Source organism: Micromys minutus (assembly GCF_963924665.1).
Source record: "Micromys minutus genome assembly, chromosome: 26".
In the NCBI taxonomy this organism is placed as follows: Eukaryota; Metazoa; Chordata; class Mammalia; order Rodentia; family Muridae; genus Micromys; species Micromys minutus.
In genome coordinates, this window is record NC_137961.1 from 22,202,886 (window position 1) to 22,225,732 (window position 22,847).

At 35.3% G+C, this 22,847-nt stretch overlaps 1 protein-coding gene across 1 annotated transcript in view; it reads right to left on the reverse strand.

Moving 5' to 3' along the window:
• The window catches only part of CNBD1 (cyclic nucleotide binding domain containing 1), a gene marked incomplete at both ends in the record, with an annotated part of 312,854 nt that overhangs the window by 119,174 nt on the left and 170,833 nt on the right, over nt 1–22,847 (reverse strand). Inside the window, one exon of the mRNA XM_080938558.1 lies at nt 8,667–8,812. Coding sequence (XP_080794684.1) covers nt 8,667–8,812 — 146 coding nt within the window. The remainder of the gene's footprint in view (nt 1–8,666; nt 8,813–22,847) is intronic.

Sequence of the window (22,847 nt, forward strand, 5' to 3'; positions counted from 1 at the left end):
AATTATTTAAACACCATAATAGTCTAAAGTAGAAAATATATGCAGAAAAATCATCAAAAAACAATTAAAACACTGAAAAATAAAAAGTGATATTAATTCTTAAAGTTGTAAAAAGTACAATTGTCAACAATGAAAGATAAATATAAACTTTTGAAAAATAGGTTTTCTATATAAATTTTAATGCATGTAAAATTGTGTAATACTAATTTTAGCAAAAGGAATTAAAGTACCATAAAAAAAAGAAAACCTCAGACAATATGGAAATACTGATTTCAAAGGCATAAAATACAAAACTTTAGATACTAGAAAACTAAGACTTCATAAAAATCTGCTGAACTAAGACTTTTTTTATAAAATAGCATTATATAGTTAAGCTACATTATAAGCATACTCCAAAAAATATTTTAAATTTTGTAAAAATGTACCATTACATAATTTCATACTTAAAAAAAACCCTCTTAGCTACTTATATAAGAACAACAGTCCTTTAATGGAATTTAAGAACTAAAGGAAATTTTTATTAATCATTTTATTATTGACTTTTTCAAAGGTTAAAAGCCAAACACAAAAGTTGATTAAAGCAAATGTTTGTTAATTACTCAGTGTCGCCCTTTCTCTGATGCCCCGGCCTTTAAGATCACCCATTCCAAATAGAGCATAATGCCCCAAACGGTTTGGATGCATAAGGTCATACTGTCAACTGGCTAATACCCCTTTGACCTTTAAACTGAATGTAAGTGTCATCTATTGATCAAGAAAGACTTTCCTGATCCCAGCCAGCCTTATGCAGAATAACTAATGCCCTTTACAGGCAAGTTTTTACATAGCATTTGTGTCATGGAATACTTTATACGCTACATAAATAGCTCACTCTCCTCAAAGATGGGGCCATGGCTCTGCTCTCAGATTCAAAGCCCCAATCATACAGCCTCCGTGATTTGGGGGTAACTAGAATGCATATCCTGAATAAACAAAGGCTAAGTTGCATTTTCATAAAACACAGAAGATTTAAATGATCTTAAGAAACACCAGAGTACTCATTGCTTTGGGTGCAAAACACTTAGAAATTCACTTGGAACTTTGTCTGTTGTTGAACATGATAATTTGATTATCTACTTTCTTTATATCCTCCAATGTATAAGTTCAGTTAAAAAGAAAACTCTCTCTCTCTCTCTCTCTGTGTGTGTGTGTGTGTGTGTGTGTGTGTGTGTGTGTGTGTGTGTTTAGAGAGATTCTAAAATATTGATTCATAAACGTTATTTTAAAAGTATTAAATGATGCCACAGAAAATAAAATAAAAACAATGGATAGTTTCTTCATAGCTGTTACTGTGTTAGGCATCTTTGTGAATGCATTAAGCATAAAGTCAATATATTCGTTTCCATTTAATGGAAGCAGAAGGTATATAGCAACAAGTATAAGTTTATTTCATGTTATATATCTATAATTTGAGTAAAACAATCTACAAATAATATGTACTTTGAAGTGTGAACATGAGAAAAAGTGGTCCAACACACTAAAATAGCTTGTTACCAATAGCATAGTCCATATCCAGGACAAAAATAAAAACTAGTATTTAATAGAAACCACTAAATATATTATAACTATATAAAACATAAAAAACCTCAGCACTCTTAAAGATGTACAAAATACATGAAGAAATACAAATATTATTATATCTGTTGTAAATGACCTAAACCATTCATTGTGCCACATAATGTAATGCAGGTTGTGGGGAAAGAAATAACACTGATGGTCTGAGTAGATTCTGAATGTTAAACAACAGACATGCCAGGCAAATATGCTATAGCCTGACTGTCAGGAAGTCCATTCTGATTAGATTTCAGTCATATTCTACAAGAGGAAATCAATGCCTAGGAATGAAAATCTATGCAAGGGCCTATTCTGAGGAGATCATGGCTTGTAATGTGTAAGCTACTGTTTTGCTTAATGATAATATTGTAAAACTGCCTTCTAAATACTTACATTTATACCCACCTATTTTCTCATCCTTGGTCTGAGACACCAAGGATGAGAAAAGGCATATATGTGAATGTGAGTAGTTATCCCTAAAAGGAAATATTGTTATAAACCCTACCCATTCCTGCAAAGGTTCAAGGAGCATCTCCTAGTGAAAGCAAGTAAAATGTAAGCAACAGAGGTTGGAAAATTCTAACTTCTCGGTTAGGATGGCTTAGAGATTTGTGTACGTACAACTTCATGACAGCTGTGATTTACCTACACAAAACCAAGCCAATCAAAATCCCAGTGTAGGAGTTCATGAGGCTCCTACCCCTAGCTGAGAAGATACTGTGAATCGGCAGAGGCTAAGGAGAATGGTAACTTTCACTGAAATGTAAAAGAAAAAGAGGTACACACGACGTTGCAGAGCAGAAGGTAGGGGAAACTTCTGGGTAAATTCACAGGGGAGAGGAAAGAGTGTGACTATGATCACACTATAGCAGCTACATGTATGAAATTGGTAAATAATATGAAAGCTGAGCAATAATTTTACATGTTTTATTATTTTTTTTCTTTCTTTTTTAAATACATCCCAACTGCAGTTTTTCCGCCCTCCAGAACTCAACAACAACAGCAGCATTAGTTAAGGCCAGATTTGATTCAGTTCCACAGTATTCATAGTGAGTATATTGATCACCTAAACTAAAATAAAAACCTATCTCTATCTATTGTTATTAAAAACCAGTGGTTGTTGATATGATAATCTGAGTCAGACTTTGGCATAGGAAAATGGATATTCCTAGAATAAGAAAATAAGGCAAAATAAAAAAAGAGCTAGCTGAAGTTAAGGAGATTTTTAAAATTCTAAGTTCTCTTGTGTTTTAAAATATTAGCAGCTCACCGCATTTCCTATGATACTATTTCAGTAATAGTCAGAGAAAATATATGGGACGAAATGACAAATCAAACATATTCTCTGCAAACAAACAAGAAGAGAGACCTGTGAAGTGTTATTGAATGTATCTTTACAAGAAAAAGATAGAGGATTGAGCTCGTCTATTGAGTGAGGGAAAGGAAAGAAAAGGAGAGGGGAGGGGAGGGGAGGGCCAGGGAGGAGAGGGGAGGGGAGGGGAGGGGCAGAGAGGAGAGGGAAGAGGAGGGGAGAGGGGAGGGGAGAGGAGAGGGGGTGGGGAGGGGAAGAGAGGTGAGGAGAGGAGAAGGGAGGGGAGGGGAGGGGAGGGGAGGGGAGAGGAGGAGAGGAGAGGAGAGGAGAGGAGAGGAGAAGGGAGGGGAGGAGAGGGGAGAGAGGGGAGGGGAAGAGAGAAGAGGAGAGGAGGAGAGGAGAAGAAATGAAAGGAGGAGAGGAGAGGACAGGAAAGGAGAGGAGAAGGGAGGGGAGAAGAGGGGAGGGGAAGAGAGGAGAGGAGGGGTGTGGAGGGAAGGGGAGGGGACGGGAGGGGAGGGGAGATGAGGGAAGAGAAGAGGAGAAAAGAACAAAGGAAGGAAAGAAAGAAGGAAGGAACTAAGAAAGAACTCAATTAGTTTGGGGGGAAAGGAAGTAGCTTAGATTGCCATGTTTTTAAGATTCTGTGTGTGAAATAGTTCATAAGAAAAGATCTATGTTTCTGTCTAGTGAAAGTCAGTACACTAAAGATCTAAAGATAGAAGCAGGAAAGGGAGGGGGAGGGAGACAGGGCTGGAAGAAGATAGGGTGGGAGGGAGGGAAGGAGAGTCATGGCTCAGGGTGTGGGGGAAGGCAAAATTCAAAACAAAATCCACAGAAACCACTATACCCTGATTGTCAAAATGCAGCTAGCCTATGTAAAGCATTACTAACCACAAACTGGATAGATTTATTTTAACAAGGTGCTGAAGTATTGGATGTTTAAGAAATTTATCATTTTTCAACTTCCTAATTTATTTCTGGATGGTGACATTTTAATTTAAATAAACAGCAGCTGACAGAAAAAAAAGCACTTTGCTTTTAAGAAGTTTTCCACGTTCCTGGACAGGTGTGCTGGGGAAGAGAGGGCCTAAATCAGCTAAGAATATGAGTAAGTTCAGGGCCATGACACGTAAGACTCAGAACCACACTTATTGGAGATGAACCACTGGGCAGAGGAAGAATGAACATTTCATGGAGAGAAGGGAAACAAAGAGAGAAACTTTGGGGATAGATTTTACTAAACAAAGAGTCAGACGTCACAGAATAAAGAATGAAAGCATTTTTCAACCATCTTGAGAGTTTGGTCTTCATGAAAGGACTTCCTAATTGAATCATCCCTGTTTTGAGATGACTGATTAAAAGTGATGGTAAGAAAAATTATGTTAAAATAAGTTGCAAAGATTGCAATATTTAGGTCTGATCCCTACATCTAAGCTTGTTAAAGAAGGAAAAGATTAAAAGAAAATTTAAGGGTCTATGTGTTTCATAGCAATACACATGATCTATGACTATGCATTATACTTTTTGACTTACTGGAAACTTCCAAGTAGAAACTGAACTTAATTTTGTGAAAAATCTATCTTCTCAAAGTCTGGTAAAATGTCATATGGTGCTATCTCCAGATTGTACAGCAAGTCACAGCTCACAAGGGCTCCTGGGATTCTTAAGGCTAGCATCAAAACTCTACAGTTAGCCCTGTGTTATAGTGTAAGTTATCTGGCACACAAGCATTCCTGACTTTCAGAATTTTCATCTAACAATAGCTATTGGGACACCAATCATTTACTTTGAGGAATATTTTCATTTGGTTACAATTAAAATAGTTTCATATTTATATGTATGAATTTTAGACATATTTATAACTACATATCTATATAAATTATATATAAAATAATTTGTCATTTTATTCATTTTTAATGATTGTTTGAAACAGGTTTAAATGCACAAGACTGTTTTTTTAATTCCTTGTACAGAATGGGACACTCATCATTCAAAAATGTTTGCTTATTTATTTGATATATTAATATGTGAAGTTTATTAATTTGTCAGTAAAATATTTTATTCATTAATTCAAACTGTGGTGAAGAGAGATTAGCTATATGATCTTAAACATATATACAATGTTCCTTAAGAACTTAACATAGAAGTACATTTTTCTTCTCTTCTTTAGTTGTCAGTGTAAATCTTAGTTCTTAGCATAAGAACAAAGTTAAGGTTACATAACTTAAAAATATAAATGAAATTAAGTATGCATGAAACACACCAATTCTTCTGTGTGTAACAGCCTTACAACATAGCATACTGCAGAATGCAGATCTCCCCAGGATGATTGCTTCTTTCTGCTTCTAGGTTGCATGGTAAGATAGCATCATCTCATGTCTTGAAAAAGACTGCAGATCAACACCTAATTCACATTTGAACTGACTGCCATCTCCTCCATCCCTTTTTTGAGTATTTGGTACAGTTAATATATGCGATCTTCAGTTCAAAAAATTTCATATTAAATAATGACATAAGGTAACATGATTAATTTCATAATTACTTAGAAATGTACATACGCTTGATTTACTTAAGCTCTAATTCTGTTTCCTTGTTTAATATTTTGTTTTCAGGAAACTGAATGTATAAGAGACTACTGGATGAAGGAAATATTCAGGGCACTTCCTTAAATAATGCATCTCAAAAGAACTAATGGCCATTATAAAAAAAAAGACCAGAAGGTAAAAACAGCTGTGCAGAATTACACTAGAGAAATGTGCCTCTGTGGCAGATTGAAAGTCAGCCTGGGGAGGAGGGGCTGCATGAGGAAGCACTATAAATCTCAGCAAACAGAGAAAATCACACAGGCGAATAAAGCAAGTGGAGAGAAGCAGATACCTAGCCAGGCTTTTTTCTTAAGGTGGATGAACAAAGAGAACTTCAAAGTTTGTGAACCTAATGAGCTGACACTTTGATAAGGAAACATCTGAGCAGTTAGAACTACGTCTTACCAATTCCAAGTGATCTGACTACAGATATGTGAAGAAAAACAGAGACTTATAAATTTTTAAAGAAATAGAAGGCTCAAGTTGAAATCCTGTATTTCTTACAATCCTGTAAGAGTTGGTATTTTATTAATAATGTGGACAAGCATCAGTATATGCTATCAGAATAAAATGTTTCTTCCTATTTTTAATTATAGAACTTCCTTGAAAAATATACATCTCTAATTAAAGTATGCATGACTCTAAAATTATTGCATGAATTAGCAGATCTATAAATATAGAAGAAATAGAAAATTATATGCCTTTACTGATCTTTTATTAGCATTCTCTATTTCAATAAAAAAAAAACCTGAGCTATTTGGCTTAGTAATGGGAAGGGTACATTTAGGCCAAGATTAGTAGGTAGGAAACAAAGATCACATATCCCAATTGTTACGCTGATGGTAAAGCCATATTTTAAAGATACACTGTGATAATCAAATATCTAACAGGGGCAAAGAGAGGATAGTATTAACACAGCCATGCTTGCTACTACCATAATCAATCAACATATACATGAACTCAATGAATAGCACATAAATTATCTAATATCAAAATCACTTATGAGTCCTCTACTAAAACTCACCTCCCAAACTTTCTACTACCTCCCAACACTATTAATCAGGCCACAGAGAGATAAAGGCTTCAACTACAGTAGACTGTGGACATGTGGAACATTCAAACCATACCCAAACCATAACAGCCCCCAATTCTACATTTTTCACTAAGAAAAAAAGACAATGTATCAATCTGTATCAATTTATATTTTTAAATACATATACATGTATTTTCATACATTTATACTAGTTACAAATATTTGTAAGTTTCTACTATTCAACTTTCATTTACTACCTTTTGTAAGTGTGTGTGCATTCAAATGTGTATATACAGAGACACACACATATGCATGCACATACAAATTCATTCTTATAGGAGGAATGAGTCAGCACGCCCTGACTGGTGTGCACTAATGGCCCACACATGCACAACAGCTTCCTCTTTATCTTACAGCCTTAAGATCAGTCTGGCACATGAAGCCAAATGACAACTTAGTACATGATCTAACCAGCCAATCAGACGGTTCCAGTAACAAGAAGCAAGATGTCATGGGCTAATGGGGCAAGGGTGGAAGGTACAAAGGGCACTCCCCAATTCTGCAATAAATGAGTCTGCTTCTTCGCTGATATTACTACCAGAGTTGGTGTCTTTGATTCCAAATCTCCTTACCCCCTATCCCTAATGACCATCCCAAGGGGCCTAGGGCTAGTCCAATATATTCTTTTCACCTGGTGTTTATAATTCCATTAAATTGGTGGCTGTCAATCTTTTATTGAAGAACATTTATGTTGCTACCATAAATTTTGATCATTAGTAGTACAATTGCATAATATAAAGTAGTTTTTAATTACTATCCACAAGTTAATAGCAAAGCAATAGTGAGCATTTGTCCCCCTTTCCCTATGCCTTAAAATCATTTTAATCATGGCAAACTCCTTTGATTTATTTTCCACTACTAGACACTAATTAAATGTAGTCAATTAGGAGAGAAAACCATTGAGGAAAAACCCTCAAATTATGTAAATCTTTCAAAAATCATGAGACTCCAAGATTTCAATTTGGTTTTAAATGTCAGGTTCCTGATTAATTGCTTTTGACAAACAGTAGCAAATATAGAAGGAAAGTTCAGAGGGCTGAAGTGTGTTTAAAATCCATGTACAAGCAGAATTCCTGTGTGTGAAATGCTTCTAACTTGGGGACTCACACCTGCAAAGAATAATATCATTTTGTTTATGTAAGGAATAAAAAAATTTCTTGACACAAACATGTCTTGATTTCCTTCCCTTCAAAGGTTCAGATGCATGCTTTATATTGAAGTAGCTCCTACATCCTTGGTAGAGACTAAAGTTGACCATTATGTCTAACAAGTGCCTTCTAAATATCTAGAGTCAAATCTGCAACTAGGTAAGGAAGGATTTAAACCAACCCTGAAATAATTCTGTGGGCTGCTAATAAATTGATAATGTGTGTTTGTGTCATCAACAAATGATTATAAATATACTTCAGGGTCTATTCAAGATATGATGAACCAGAAGTCTAGGGAATTAAGCCCATTGTGTCTCAGCACGTACTATGAGTAATTTGGATACTTACTCAAATTGCAAGTACTCAAACATAGGTGTGGTAGTTTGAATAGGAATGGCTCCCATAGACTCATGTGTTTTAATGCTTGGCCTATTGGGAGTGACATTATTAGAATATGTGACTGTGTTGAAGTGGGTGTGGCCTTACTGGAGGAAATGTATCACTGTGGAGGTGGGCTTTGAGTTCTCATAAACACAAGGTAGACCTAAATGACGGTTTCATTCTGCTGCATATGGATGAAGATATAGAACTCTCATCTCCTTCTCTAGCACCATGACTGCCTGCATACCACAATATTTACCACCATGATAATAATAGATTAAACCTCTGAAATATAAGCCAGCCCAAATTCAATGTTTTTCTTTTAAGATTGGCTGTGGTCATGGTGTCTCTTCAGAGCAAAAGAAATCCTAAGACAATATGCTATATTTCTTACTAAAGGGTGAAATGCTGCTCAAATAGCGTCCTTGAAAGTAAACTATCTTTACAGAGTGTATTTAGCATGCTAAGTAAAATTATAAGCATGTAACAATCACCAAGTTGACATTCATATACACATTCCATTCTGCTGGAGGCCCTAACAAGTCAAGTACCTGTGCTACCTTTGATCCAGGTTTCAGACATGACTTTCTTACTCAGGATTTTCAGATGTTCATGGCTAAGGTGACAAGTTAACTCTGGAATATTCTTCAATATCTTCCACACGATGTGATGTTCGTGGGCTGTTCTATTAACTGGCCTTAGAAAAAGATGAAACAGATGGTAAATTCATAAATCACAGCATAAAGGAAACCAAAATAATGTATTTGCAGATTTAAATTTTCCAACTTTTTATTTTATTTTCATTTAGAAGTTGTTCAAAAGAACTACATTTAAACCTCACTTGTGTTTTTAATAAACATTTGATACCCACTCTTTTTTCAATAAGATGTACCATGAAGTCCTAAACTTGAATAGAAACCTAATTAAAATTAAAGACTATATTATTTATTAGCAATAAAGAAAGACAATTTAGATATTAACTAAAGATTTGACCCTCAATAGTATCTGACCTAAAGATGCATATTTTATACTTGAGTTATTTTACCACTAGATTTTCAATATAATTATTAATTACTGAATTTTGAAAACACATTTTCAATGGTACTTGGTTGGCTTCTAAAAATTTTTCAACATTTACTCTTTCTAATAGTAAGATATATTATGATGCTTTAAATTTAAGAAGAAACATAATTACAGTTAGAGAGTATATCATTTAATAGTATTTATAATTAAAGTTGAGCAAAATGAAGGTATAATTTAACTCTTAAGCAGTTTTAAGTGGAAACATATGTAATTCTTAATTAAATATATTGTCCTCATATTTTATATATGGTAATAATGTGTTTATTTAAAGACAGAATCCCATGTAGCTCAAAATGGCCTTTAATTATAAACTCAGGTGACAGCAGATGCTGGTGAGGATGTGATGAAAGAGGAAGTTTTCTTCTGTTGGTGGGGTTGTAAGCTGCTACAACTACTCCTGAAATCAGTCTGATGGTTCCTCAGAAAATTGGACATAGTACTACCTTAAGACACAGTTATTCCACTTCTAAGCATATACCCCAAAGATGGTATAACATATAATAAGGACACATGTTCTACCGTGTTCATAGCACCCTTATATATAATTGCCAGAAGCTGAAAAGAACCCAGATATCCTTCAGTAGAGGAATGCATACAGAAATTGTGGTACATTTACACCATGGGGAACTACTCAGCTATTAGAAACAATGACTTTACTAAAAAGTCCTAGGCAAATTGACAGAACTACACAATATCATCCTGAGTGAGGTAACCCAGTCACAAAAGAACACATTTGGCTCACTGATACGAAGATACTATCCCAGAAAGCTCTGAATACCCAAAACCCAAAAAATCTCAAAAAGAAAAAAAGCCAAAATGGGAATGCCTCAGTTCTTCTTAGAAAGGAAAACAGAACATTCACGGTAGGAAGTGCAAAGTCAAATAGAGGAGCAGGGATTGAAGAAAAGGTCATCTAGAAGCTGCCTAACCTGGGGATCCACCACATATGCAGCAACCAAATCCAAGCACTATAGCTGATCTCAAGAAGAAGTTACTGGTGGAAACCAGATAGAGATGTCCCCTCGGGGACTATGTCAGAGTCATATAGATACAGCTGAGCATACCTGCAACTAACCATCATACTGAACAAGGGAACCCCAAAGAAGGTTCCAGAGAAAAGACTGAAAGAGCTGAAAGGAGTTGAAACTTTATGAGAAGAACAATATTATCAACCAACCAAACCCTTCAAAACTCCCATGAACTAAAACACCAACCTTTGAGCACATATTGAAAGACTTACTGATCCAGTTACATATGTAGCTGAAGATACCAGCATCTGGCATCCATTTGAGAAGGTTTCTAGTCCAGGGAGGGCATGTTTTCCCAATGTAGGGAAATGCCAAGGCAATGAGGTAGAGAAGGTGATTAGAACGAAGAGCAGGATAGGGCAAAGGGACAACTCTCAAATGTAAATACAGAGTATCTAATAAAAAGAAAAAGTAATTTACTAGGCATTTATTAAGTTTAATTTCTATATCCTTTACAACCATGTGACTGAATTATAAACAGTAAAAATTGAACAAACAAAGAGAGGGGGTGTGGGAGAAGAATTGTAAAAGGTAGTGACCAAAAGGGGGTCATTGACTGAATTGTAAAGTGAATAAGTAAAAAATAAATTAAAAATTATAAAAATTGAACAGAAACAGGGAAGCATGGCTTACCAAGTAGTTAACATTTTAAATTACTCTATGTGAACATTTTTATAAAAGTGTTTGTTCACCTAGTAGACATAAAATCATACATGTATCTAGGTATGTGCTCATATATCAAAATACTTCGAAAATGTACACATATGTAACAGAAATATGTGTACATTGCATTTGTACTTGTGCATATAAATAGAAGTAGGGACTCATTTCTAGTACTATGTGCCAAATTCTCTTTCTGTAGATTAATATTGGTAAACCTTCAGATCAAGGTTGGAATAGGCAACCCAGTAGGAGAAAAAGTATCTGAAGAGCAGGCAAATAAGTCAGAGATACCAGACTCCCACTGTTAGAAGTCTCACCAAAGCCAAACAACCACAGCTTGTTTGTAAACTACCTAGCACCCCTGCAGGCTTTATGATGGCCACAAGATTTTTTTTTTTTAAATTTAGGTTGCCTATTTGTAATTTCAAGGCATGACCAATAACATGGTCTAAATGAATGCATACAACGTTAGAATTTATAGGTGCTTTATCTGGGAGAAATGCTCATGGTGGAAAGTTGCCTTCCACACTCCACATAAGGTACATGACCTGTGTGCTACAATACCCACAAGGAGTTGCAGTGAATAATGCAAGTCTCCCTAGTGAGTCATCTTTCTTTTGTAAATGTTGTAAACCTTGGTTAAAGCACCAAAGACTCTCAAGAAGACTAGATTGAATTTTATAAAATAAGAGATATTTTCCTTCACAATTAAAAAACAATATTTTATTAATTCTTTAAAGAGTTCTTAGAGTATTTTGATCTCATTTTTTCAAACTCCTCCCTAACCAACCCTACCACCTTAACTGCAAAATGTAGTGTTCATTTTCTTTTTAAAACTAATTGAATGTGTGTGTGTGCTGACTGAATTTTCTTAGGTGTAAGATACCATCACTGTCATCTACCAGATGTTACCCCCTTAATGAACATTCTCCCTTTCTCAGCAGTTATCACACGACAAGAGTTCCTTTTCTAGGGTTAGAATTTCATGCCCACCTCTGTCACCTGTGTTTGTGTGTGTGTGTGTGTGTGTGTGTGTGTGTGTGTGTGTGTGTGTGTGTGTGTGTGACTGCCTGTCTGTCTCTGTCTCTCTTAGTCTTCTACGCCCCCCCTCCTCTCTCATAAACACACATATACAATACAGGAATTTGTTCACAACTGCTATGTGTTAAAATATACAACTATGTGCAACATGCTGAAAACCAAGTCTTGCTTTAAAAACAGTAATATTTTTATGATTGTTTATGATCTCTGATTTTTACAATCTTTCTGCCACCCTATTCTGCAATGATCCCTTAAACCTGGAAGAAAGAGTATAATATAGATGTGTCCTTTGTGGCTGAACACTGCACACAATCTATTATTCTTTCTTTAGTGACCAGTTCTAGGTTTCTATGTTAATTTTCATCTACTGCAAAAAGGAAGCATGTCCAATGAAGGGTGAGAAATATACAATATACCAAACAAATCTATGGGATGCAAAGAAGTTCTCAGAAGAAAGTTTACCAAAAAAAAAAAAAAAAAAAAAAAACCAAAGAAACAAAACACCCTACATTACAAAACCTAGGAAAGTACCTATTAGTAATTTAATAATCCATCTTAAGGCTTTGGAATATAGAAAATCAGACAACAGACAACACCTTCAAAAGAATTTACAAGAAATGATAGTTCAAAATAGAATGAGATTAAAGACATAGAAGAAAATTAATTGATTAAATGAAGACTTGGTTCTTTCAGAATATTAGTAAGATTGGCAAAGTCTTAGCCAAATTAACCAAATTAGTAAATTCAGAGATGAAAGAACTGGAGAGATGCTCTGTAGTTAACATTGGCTGTTCTTTCAGAAGATAATGGTTCAGGTCCCAGTACACATGTGACAGCTCATAGCCACCTGTATTTCCTGTTCCAGAGCATCTGAACCCTTGTCTGCCTTTACAAGCACCAGGAAGACATGTGGTATACACACATACATGTGGACAAAACATTCCTACATATAAAATAAAAATTTAAATATTTAGTTAAATTTTATATTAAATGAAAGGGATAATGCTACCACAGATCTTGAATAATTTCAGAAAATCATAAGGGCATATTTTTTTTTAAAAAATCCTGTATTCTACTAAACTAAAAAATAGGGTAGGGATTTTTAAGTTTTTGAGTTTTATTTCTACTTTCAACAATATTTTATAGGTTTTACTGTTTAGGTATTGTGGGTTTTTTTCCCTAAATTTGCTTCTTGGTATTTATGCATTAGAGGCTATTTGATATAGTCCATCTTCAAAGATGTTCATTGCTACCATATAGATTTAGTGACAAAGTTTGATCATATCCTTCACCATGTTCATACCCTTTATTATCTGAAGTGAATGCACTTCCTTTCTTAAGATTTTCTATATCTCCTAGTATTCCTTCTAGGCTGTACCAGTTACCAAACAATAGCCAGGTAGGTCTAGCTTACTATAAAAGGGGCTGTTTCACCACTGGTTGTTCTATCTGCCTTTCTCTCTTTGACCTTCTTCTCTCTCTGACCACTTTCTTCCCTTCTCCCCTTACCCATCCCCCTCTCTCTCCAAATGTTCCTGGCTGGCCTCTCCCCTCTCCCCGCCCCCAGCATCTCTCTGTCTCTACTCCCTTCTCAAATCCCCTTCCCATACGCTAAATAAACTCAATTCTATACTATATTCATCATATGGTTGGTACCTCAGAGGAAAGAGATAATTCAGCATGGACCCACTGAGGCACCCCTCTCACCTCACTCACTATACCTGACTCTACCAAACATATCATGGTCTTTTTACAAAATACAACAATACCAAAAATAATTTGTACACAGAGACAATTTTCATTTCCTTTTCCTGATGGATTTCTACTTCTGTGTCACAATCAATGTTTCTTGATTGGACTTCTATGGTAATACTGGAAAAGAGATTCAGAATAGATATTTCGGTCTTTATAGATTTAGGGAGAAAGCATTCAGTGTTTAACCATGTTAGGTACAATTGGAACTGTTCAAAATAAGAAGGAGGATGAGAAAGAGGAGGAGGAAGAAAAGTAGGAAGAGGTGGAAAAGAAATAGTAGAAAATGAAAGAAAGAGTGGGAGAGAGAAAGAAAGAAAGAAAGAAAGGAAGGAAGGAAGGAAGGAAGGAAGGAAGGAAGGAAGGAAGGAAGGAAGGAAGGAAGGAAGAAAAAAAGAAAGAAAGAAAGAAAGAAAGAAAGAAGAGAATGAGAGAAAAAGAATGAAGATGAAGAAAGGAAGGAAGGAAGGAAGGAAGGAGAAAAAGAGAAAGAGAGAGCTAGGATACCATAAATGAAACCCCTCAGTCACATATATAATAATGAAGAAATGATGTGGTGCTCTATAACTAAGAAGAGTCTCAGAATTAAAATGATACAGAGACTACTATTAACTGAAAAGAAGTCACAGTCCTGAAACATTTCTGAATAAACACCAAATCTTACTAACACCCATGCACATGTAAGTCTGTAGGAATTACACCTACCCAAAATCCAAATGCCAAATAACTTCAGACCCTTGAGAAAATTTATGAAATGTGGAGAGAAAAAAAAAGCATAATTTTCTTACACTTTTATCCAAAAATATATGCAAAGAAGATATACTTGATAATATAGTAAAAATATTCAAAATAGAAAGTATAAAATAATAGAGAACTTATCTGCAGTGTTAAATTTTGTGAATGGGGTATTATCTAGCTTACCATAGCTTTCAGGTATATAATGCAAAATTCTTTTAAAAATTATATTCTATTTTAATTAATTGGGTACTAACAAAGTTTTTATCTTAGTTATCATACTATAAAAAAGCAGAAGTTCATGAACTTCATAATCTAATAATTTGTTAAGTGGAAAATTTGCATATGCAAATAATTTATCCATAGATACAAAGAAAACATATTATAGGCAGAATTTTATCTCAGGGGGAAACACTGCCATATCGTCAAGGTTGCTTGGTGCACAAAGGCAAATTTTCACAAATGTCACTTCAACAGTAAGTAGGCACAAGTCATGTTGATTGCATTAGAACAGTAATTTACAAAATTTATTGAGTCAGATCTGTGTACAACAAACTAAAAATAAAATCTTTTGTAAAAATGGTACAAATATATTTTTCAAATTAAAAGCACAACAAATTATGGATTATTATAACATAAATAATTACTACCAACCACAAAAAATACTGCATTACTATTATTAATTTTACCTTTCAATAGTCTTATTTTCCCCATTTTTGTTCCATTTCTTATCCAATTTTACCTCTTGGTATGATAGCAATATTTATTCAAATAATAGAGTCCTATATTCAAAGAATACTACTGTCTTGTTTGAGAACACTTTTTAAATTTACTAATATACTATATGTTTTGAGAGACCAGGTCTTGGGTTCAGACTCTACCTTAAAGAACATGACCCAAGGTTGAACTCAAATTAACTAATAAACAGGTACTGACACCAGTTTTCAGGTTACTCCCTAACAAACTTGTGCCTGCATATTCACATTTCTTTCTTATGTGAGCTGTCCTTGGAAAGCTATAAATACATTTAAGCCTATGCTATACTCTCTGCATTTCTCTTCAGCAGGTGTCTGGTTGCTGAGGGCCTCATTTGTTTCCACATGACAAGATGCTCTTTGGCCAAGACAATGTGCAGTGATGTTATTCCTGATAGCCATTCTTACACTGAAAATAGCTGCTTAAGCAGCAGTGAAAAGCTAGAGCATAGCTTCATTGCAGCATACTTACCTAGGATGCTGAAAGGCCTGCAATTCAATTTTTAGACCATCATAAAAGAAAAATAAATACAAATAAATAAAAGCTAAAAGTTATATCCAGTTAGACACAAATGCAATATCTCTTACTCAAATTTGCCTAAACTTACTGCCCCAAATTAAAGTGCTAATGACCCAAAAGCTTAAGGTGGGCTAAGGAACACAGCCAAGACTGTTGGTTGCCAAGGTAGAAGAAAAAATGTGATAAGGAATTCAGGAAGGTATGGCCTCCTGAACTATGAACAGGCTTATATCATCTGTAGCCCAGCAGGATCTAGACAAGGGGAGATGATGTGGTTTCATAAACCAAGCAATCTCCCTATCCCTATGAGAACGTCTGCTCTCCTGAGAAGCACACTAATCTCCACTGGTAATTATAACATTGAGACTGCAGGAAAACAGACTTGCAGATGACATTTTCTATCCCCGAAACTACCTAGCTAATAATGCCACGTGAGGCATGCCAGTGGGGGTCTCTCTTTCTGTGGAGAGACTTTCATCCCTCACCGTTCTTATTAGAAGACACATGACTCTTATTGAAGGATTGTTTGGTCTTTCTTTCATTTCCGTGTTGCTAAGATTCATCCTAAAACAAATATTTGGTACCAAAACCCATGCTAAGCTTGAGGATCTACACCCTAGACTCTCCAGGCAATCTCCCATTAATCCTTACTTGTCTCTCTCTGTTTTCTGACATCCATCTGGTCAAGAGTATGACTACTCACTGACCTCGCTACATGGACTAAGTAACCACCACTTATAACCTGAAACCTTTGGATTTTTGTGGTTTGAAGGAGAATGCCCCCATGAGCCATTGATATTGTATCCTTGGTCCCTGCAGATAGAACTGTTTGGGAAGGATGACAAATTGGTGAAATAGATATGGGACACTTATGGAGAAGGTATTTCAATGCGTGTGGGCTCTGAGGTTTCAAAAGCATATGCCAGGCATAGTCTCTCTTCAAACACTACCACCCTGCTCTGCCTGCTACCTGTAGATTTACATGTAGCTCGCATCTACTTTTCTAGTACAATACCTCCAAATCACCTGCTGGGATAATAATGAAATAATCCTTTGAAGCTGTAAACAAGCCCCTACTTAAACATTTCTCTTCTGTGTGTTTCCTTGGTCACAGTGTTTATGGACAGTGATAAATACTGTCTTAGTCATTGTTCTGTTGCTGTGAAGAGTCAGGATGATCAAGGCAACTCTTTTGAGAAAAAGCACATAATTAAGGGCTTGCTTACACATTCAAAGGATTAGTCCATGATCAGAATCACAGGTAACATAGCAGGAGGCAAGTATGGTGCTAAAAACCAGTTAAGAGCTACACACTAAGCCCTAGGCAGACAGAGACAAGGACTGTGCCTAGCATTGCCTTTGAAACCTAAAAGTCCATTTCCCAGGGACATACATTCTCCAACAAGTCCACACCCACTCCAGCAAAGCTAAGTCTTCTAACCCTTTTTATCCTTTCAAATAGTTCTATTCCCTGGTGACTAAGCATTCAAATATATTAGTCTATGGGGGCCAAACTTATTCAAAAACTAAAATAAAATTGGATTTGCCCTGGTAACTGCTTCAACCCCTCTTCAGGGTTTGTATTGATGTAACATATAAACACAGCTTGGATATTCCACTTTTTTCTCTCTTTTACTATATACTGATCTCCAGAGCAGAGACTCTTTGTCCCTTATTATTTATTGGGCATGCATAGTGAACTCAGTGGGAAGGTAAGGCTAGTTCAATACCTGGAGGAAGCCAGTTCTAGACCCTCTCCTAAACTCTGGGAGTTCCTCAGCTTCTATTGTCACTTTTGTGCACTGCTTTCCATCTTCTTTTGAGAATGGAAATGGAATGATACAGCTCACATATCACACTAATGTCTCCTTTCCTGCCTTTCTTTATGAGCTTCAAATTGACTGTGACCAACCCCACATCTTTGCCATGCCTAAAATCAAACGTCAGGACTTCAGGACTCTCCAACTCCATGATGACTACTCTTGTGTGGTTCTCTGTTCAGATCTGGTCCAAAATCAATTAGATCATGGCCACACCTGCCCTGAATTTAGTACTCTTGATTTCCACATCCTCATAAACATAAATAATTTCACTAGAGGGAATTGTTAGTGTTCTAAGGTTCCCTCTCTCCAAGCTCAGCTCTTTATTCCTCTCAAGGACTTCTCTCAGGCCTTCTGTAAAAATCACACAGCTTACTAGATTTTGCGGCTTCAAAAGTCTCCCTGCAAACATCCTCTAGAACCTTCGAACCTCCTCAGCCACCTCTCTGGCTTCCCCCTTTACAACTTTGCTCCTTTACTCAACCAATGTCTTCTAAGCTATTTCACCTCCTAGCCATGAAATTCTTCACCTTTATCCACTTACTCCCTCCTTACCCCTCCCAACTTACAATCCTCTCCTTTAACTTCTTACCACCGTTTTCCACCCCTCCTTCTTTGTTTCTCCTGCTCCCCTCCTCTGCCACCAAGAACCATCCTCCCAGAAAACCTTCATCTCTCCCTTCCCTTGTCCTCTGCTCATTCACATGCACATATCCACAGCCATGTGTTTCCCATGAGAAAGGATGCAGGATAGGCTAGATCTGAGCATATGTCCCTTTTCCCCTCTCAGATATAATTCAAATACAGGAATGTTCCTCTTCAGAAGATTTCCATTTCAGAAAACTCCCTTCATTTTAGAAGTTTACCATCTGACCCAAATATCCCACTTACCTTGGCATGACAAACACTGTATCCAAACCTCCCCTTTCAGTCCAAACACAGAGGAATGCATTTTACCAAGGCCCATACAGATCATTTACATACTATAAATAAACACAGCCTCTCTGCAGAGGATGCAGTTCCAGCCAATACCCGAACCAAAATCATCAACTCCCTAGAGGCAGCTCTGACTTGATCCACTTGATCACATGGCCTTTAGAGGGTGTGCAAAACAAACAAAAATTCCATTCTACAATCAATTGTGATAAAATTAGAGAAATCACCCACGTCTCTGGTGAGCCTGGTGAGACTCAGGCCATACTCTCAGCTTACCTCATTGAGGCTATGATTAAATATACCAATCTAGATGTAACCACACCATCAGTGGCTAACACTCTTCAAATTCCATTTACAAGGCAGGCTGCCCTTAAAGTAAGTAATAAAACCAGGCAGTTATAAGAAGGGCTGAACTCAGAACAGTAAGCAAGCCACATACTCCCTGAGAGGAAGCCACCATCTGCTTTGACAAGAGGTTTCTGGGAAGAAAAAGTACATTATCTCATTTAGGTGATACACTGCTCCCATCTCTTCTTAGGTACCTTGGAAAACCAGCTGTCTCGCTAGAGTTAGAGATATACTTTCACTTTTTCATATGTTAGCTTAAATCTCAAGAAATGGCTAAAATGATGTTTACATTTCCAGTGTTACCAGGGAAACAAGAGGTTGAATCTATAGCTTCAATAGCATAAGATTATTATAGCAAGGTTAGGCCCAAGGAAGTAAATCAAATACCAAGGAATTAAAAGGTAAATAAAGACAACCAAGTCCTATACATTATTCCTTGATCTACACACACACACACACACAAATACACACACACACACACACACACACACACTTCAAAATACATGGTATAAAGATTTAAAATGTGATTCTCTCAAAATCTAACTTTTCCTGAGGATCCCTTTTTATCCCTGCAGACTTTCAAGTAATTCACTATAAAATTACTTCCTAGAATGTAATATTCACTGGAACTGTTTCTTGAATCACTACTCATTAATATGCACATCACTCATTAATTAATTAATTAGTTAATTAATACTCATTAATATGCACATCACTCTCTGTCTGACTCTCTTTTGGATTTCTTCATCAGTCAAGGAAGAATGAACAGAATAACAATTAATTTTATTTGAACATCCAAATTCACAGGATAAATGGTGAATATTATCTCCTCTAGAAACTGAGTTTGGTCATTCACAGTGGGGAGACATCAGGAGCCCAATAGACCTGTCTCTCTTTGTTATTCTGCACAGATACAAATTAAATAAATTAAGACATTCACTTTAACGCTTTTTTTAAGTCTTTTAATAACCAAACTCTGCCTTAGTATTTAAAAATAGACTGTGGTGTACGAAGGAAAGGAAACTCTTAGGGACTGTTTAAGGAGCAAAGAAAGCCAAGCTCTTGTAGAACTCCACATTATTGAAGAAAATAAGAGGCTATCTAAATTTCTACATGGCTCATCACTGACTAAAATCTGTACATTTATCTTTGTTTTTAAAAATAAAGTTGTTCTGAGATCAGACGAGATCGGACGCGTTCAGGTTGGTATGGCTGTAGACAAATGTGTAGCCCAGGCTGGCCTCAAACTCGTGATCCTCCTGCCTCTGCGTCCTTCAGCAAATCCTACCGGAGTGCACCACCACAGCCGGCAGTATGAAGTTCAAGAAATAAAGAAAACAAAACAAAAAAAAAAAAAAAAATAGTCATCCTCAATCCTTACCCACCAAGAACACATTGACAAATTCCGGGTTGCACCCTGTATTACATATACTGTCTGCTCATTGTAAAAATAAAATAAAATAAAATCTTTACACACCAAGAAAACTTTGACTATTTCCAGGTTGCATCTTGTTTTACATGTACTTTATGCTCATTGTTACTGGTGGGATCTTTATCACACTATCAAACCTTTTAAAAAAAAAAGTACTGACAAAAATGTATTGTATAATTTTATGCAAAAAATGCTTAAAATCTGTACATTTATCTTTGTTTTGTAAAATAAAGTTGTTAAAAAAATAAAGTTGTTCAACTAAAAAAGAAAGTTACAAATTATTTCTCTACATGTTTATTGTTTTAAGCTAAAATTTGCAATTTTTGAGCATTCCTTGGTAAGGCACTTCATCAAAGAGCACTCATAAGTATCTTTCACATATTTAGGCCATAATGCTAGAGCAGTTTACAACAAACATTCTAAAATGTATACAACTGAGTTATAACACACTTCAAAATTACCTCTTACCCTACTTTCAGATCATTCCTCACCACAATATATAAAATAATCACATATTACTATAATATATGTATATATACTGTATAGCATAAAACAGATATCTAAGAGACTTTTTAATTGGATATTTTATGTATTTACACTTCAAATGTTATCCCCTTTCTCTTTCTCCCTTCAAAAAGACTCTTTTATACTTAGACCTTTGGAACAGATTTTTTTTTTTTAATCTAATACACAACACTACTATTAATTTCTCAGAAAGAAAAACTGACAATCATTTTGATGAGAATTATATTTATTCTTCAGTTAACCACACTATATTTTATTTAAAGGACATAATTACATGTCAGATTTAAAACACAAATAATAGTTTCTACCTAGACTTACAATTTCTTAGATCAGAGAAAAAGAAAATAGTAAAAAATAAAACACCTTTCACATCAGTCTAAGCATTCATGCATTTACGCAGTACATTTGTGCAATGATTAATTTTGTGTCTATTCTAAATATTAGCATGTATGAAAAAAAACAGAAGATACAGTCCTTGTATGCTCAACTTAAAATTCAGAAAATCAAGCACCGAACACAATGAGTGTAATTAATGTGTTATAAAAGGCAAAAATGTGTGTGTCGTAGAAAGTAATAAAGAGGCATAACCTATGTAGAGTTAGAATCACATACTCAAAAACCAAAACAAAACATAAAACAGAAAGGCCAATTTGGATGGATTGCAGGCACAGTAATAAAGTTGGATATAAATGAACCTAGGTAATATGGGAGGCAAAATGTTAGAAGACATTGGAAACCATGTTGAAAGGTTTGAACATTGCTGTTAGAAAAAAATAAAGTCATCCAAGGGCTTAGTCATAAGGCACAACTGAGCTGATAAACATTTTTTAAAATTCAGTGTGCCTATACAGAAAAAGATGAATTGGGACACTGTGAAATTAATATCCGGAGACCAGTTGGAAACTTATTAGAATAGATTATATAATGAGACATTTTATCTAGTGGGTCCAGCATTTAAAATTAGCTTGTAAAATTAGCTTGTAATATTTTAAGGGATTTAATGAGTTAAGAGAAAGGCTGTATATTTGAAGTACAAGCACCTTTTCTTCCACAATTAACACCTCTACAAAGGTCATGCATAAAAGGGCTTTCTTTGTAAAGATGATTGATTGATTGATTCATTGATTGATTTGAAATTTTTCCTTCAAAATAATCTGTTGTATTTGTGTTGAGTTGCTGACTATACTCTAGTCACTGCAGAACACTTAGAAAAATAACAAAATAAAAAAAATTCTTCTTTAACATATTCTAGGATCTACTGTATATATGTGTAAAGGCCAAGCCTTAGGATTGTGTGAACTTCACTTAGTTTAAATTTCCTATCAGTTGTGCGGTAATATGCACCACAAAGAAACAAATCTCCCACAAATCAGAAGCATAGACTACCCAGGTGAGATATGTGTGTGGCACTTATTAAAATGCAACTACATTAAATATGTCAACCACTTAATCTAATTGATATTTTGAAAATTGATAATACGCATAACAATATAATCTTTTAGATAATGAACAAAATGAACAGCTAATATGTTATATAAGATTATCAATTAGATATTTCAATATCTGCCTCTCGGGAGGCAAAAGCATTCAGCATTTAAAGCCCTGACATTTTATACTGATCATTATTAACTGGATCAATGTTCTTCTAGGATGCTAAAGTTCCACTTTTTTATTTTTATAGCTCTTGTTAAATCAGGTAAGATATAGAAATAGCCATATATTTTCCTTCTACCTCAATATAAATCTGGTACTTGCCTCACTCTATTTTAGAACTATTGCCAAAAATGCTTAAAATTTGTACATTTATCTTTGCTTTTTTAAAATAAAGTTCTTCAATTTAAAAAAAAGAAATATTGCCATTTACTTCTTTTGAACTCTTATAAAGTGTTTTCTACCTAAATGTTTTCTTAACCTGGCACATTCACATAAACAAAGAAATGTATCCCTTTTAGCTTTAAATTTCTTCCTTTACAGTTAATCATTTTTAAAAATTTTTATTAGAAACTCTCTGTATTTACATTTGAAATGTTATCCCCTTTGTCCACCCCACTCCCATCCCCCCTTCCCCTCCACTGGTCTTCACAAAGGTGCACT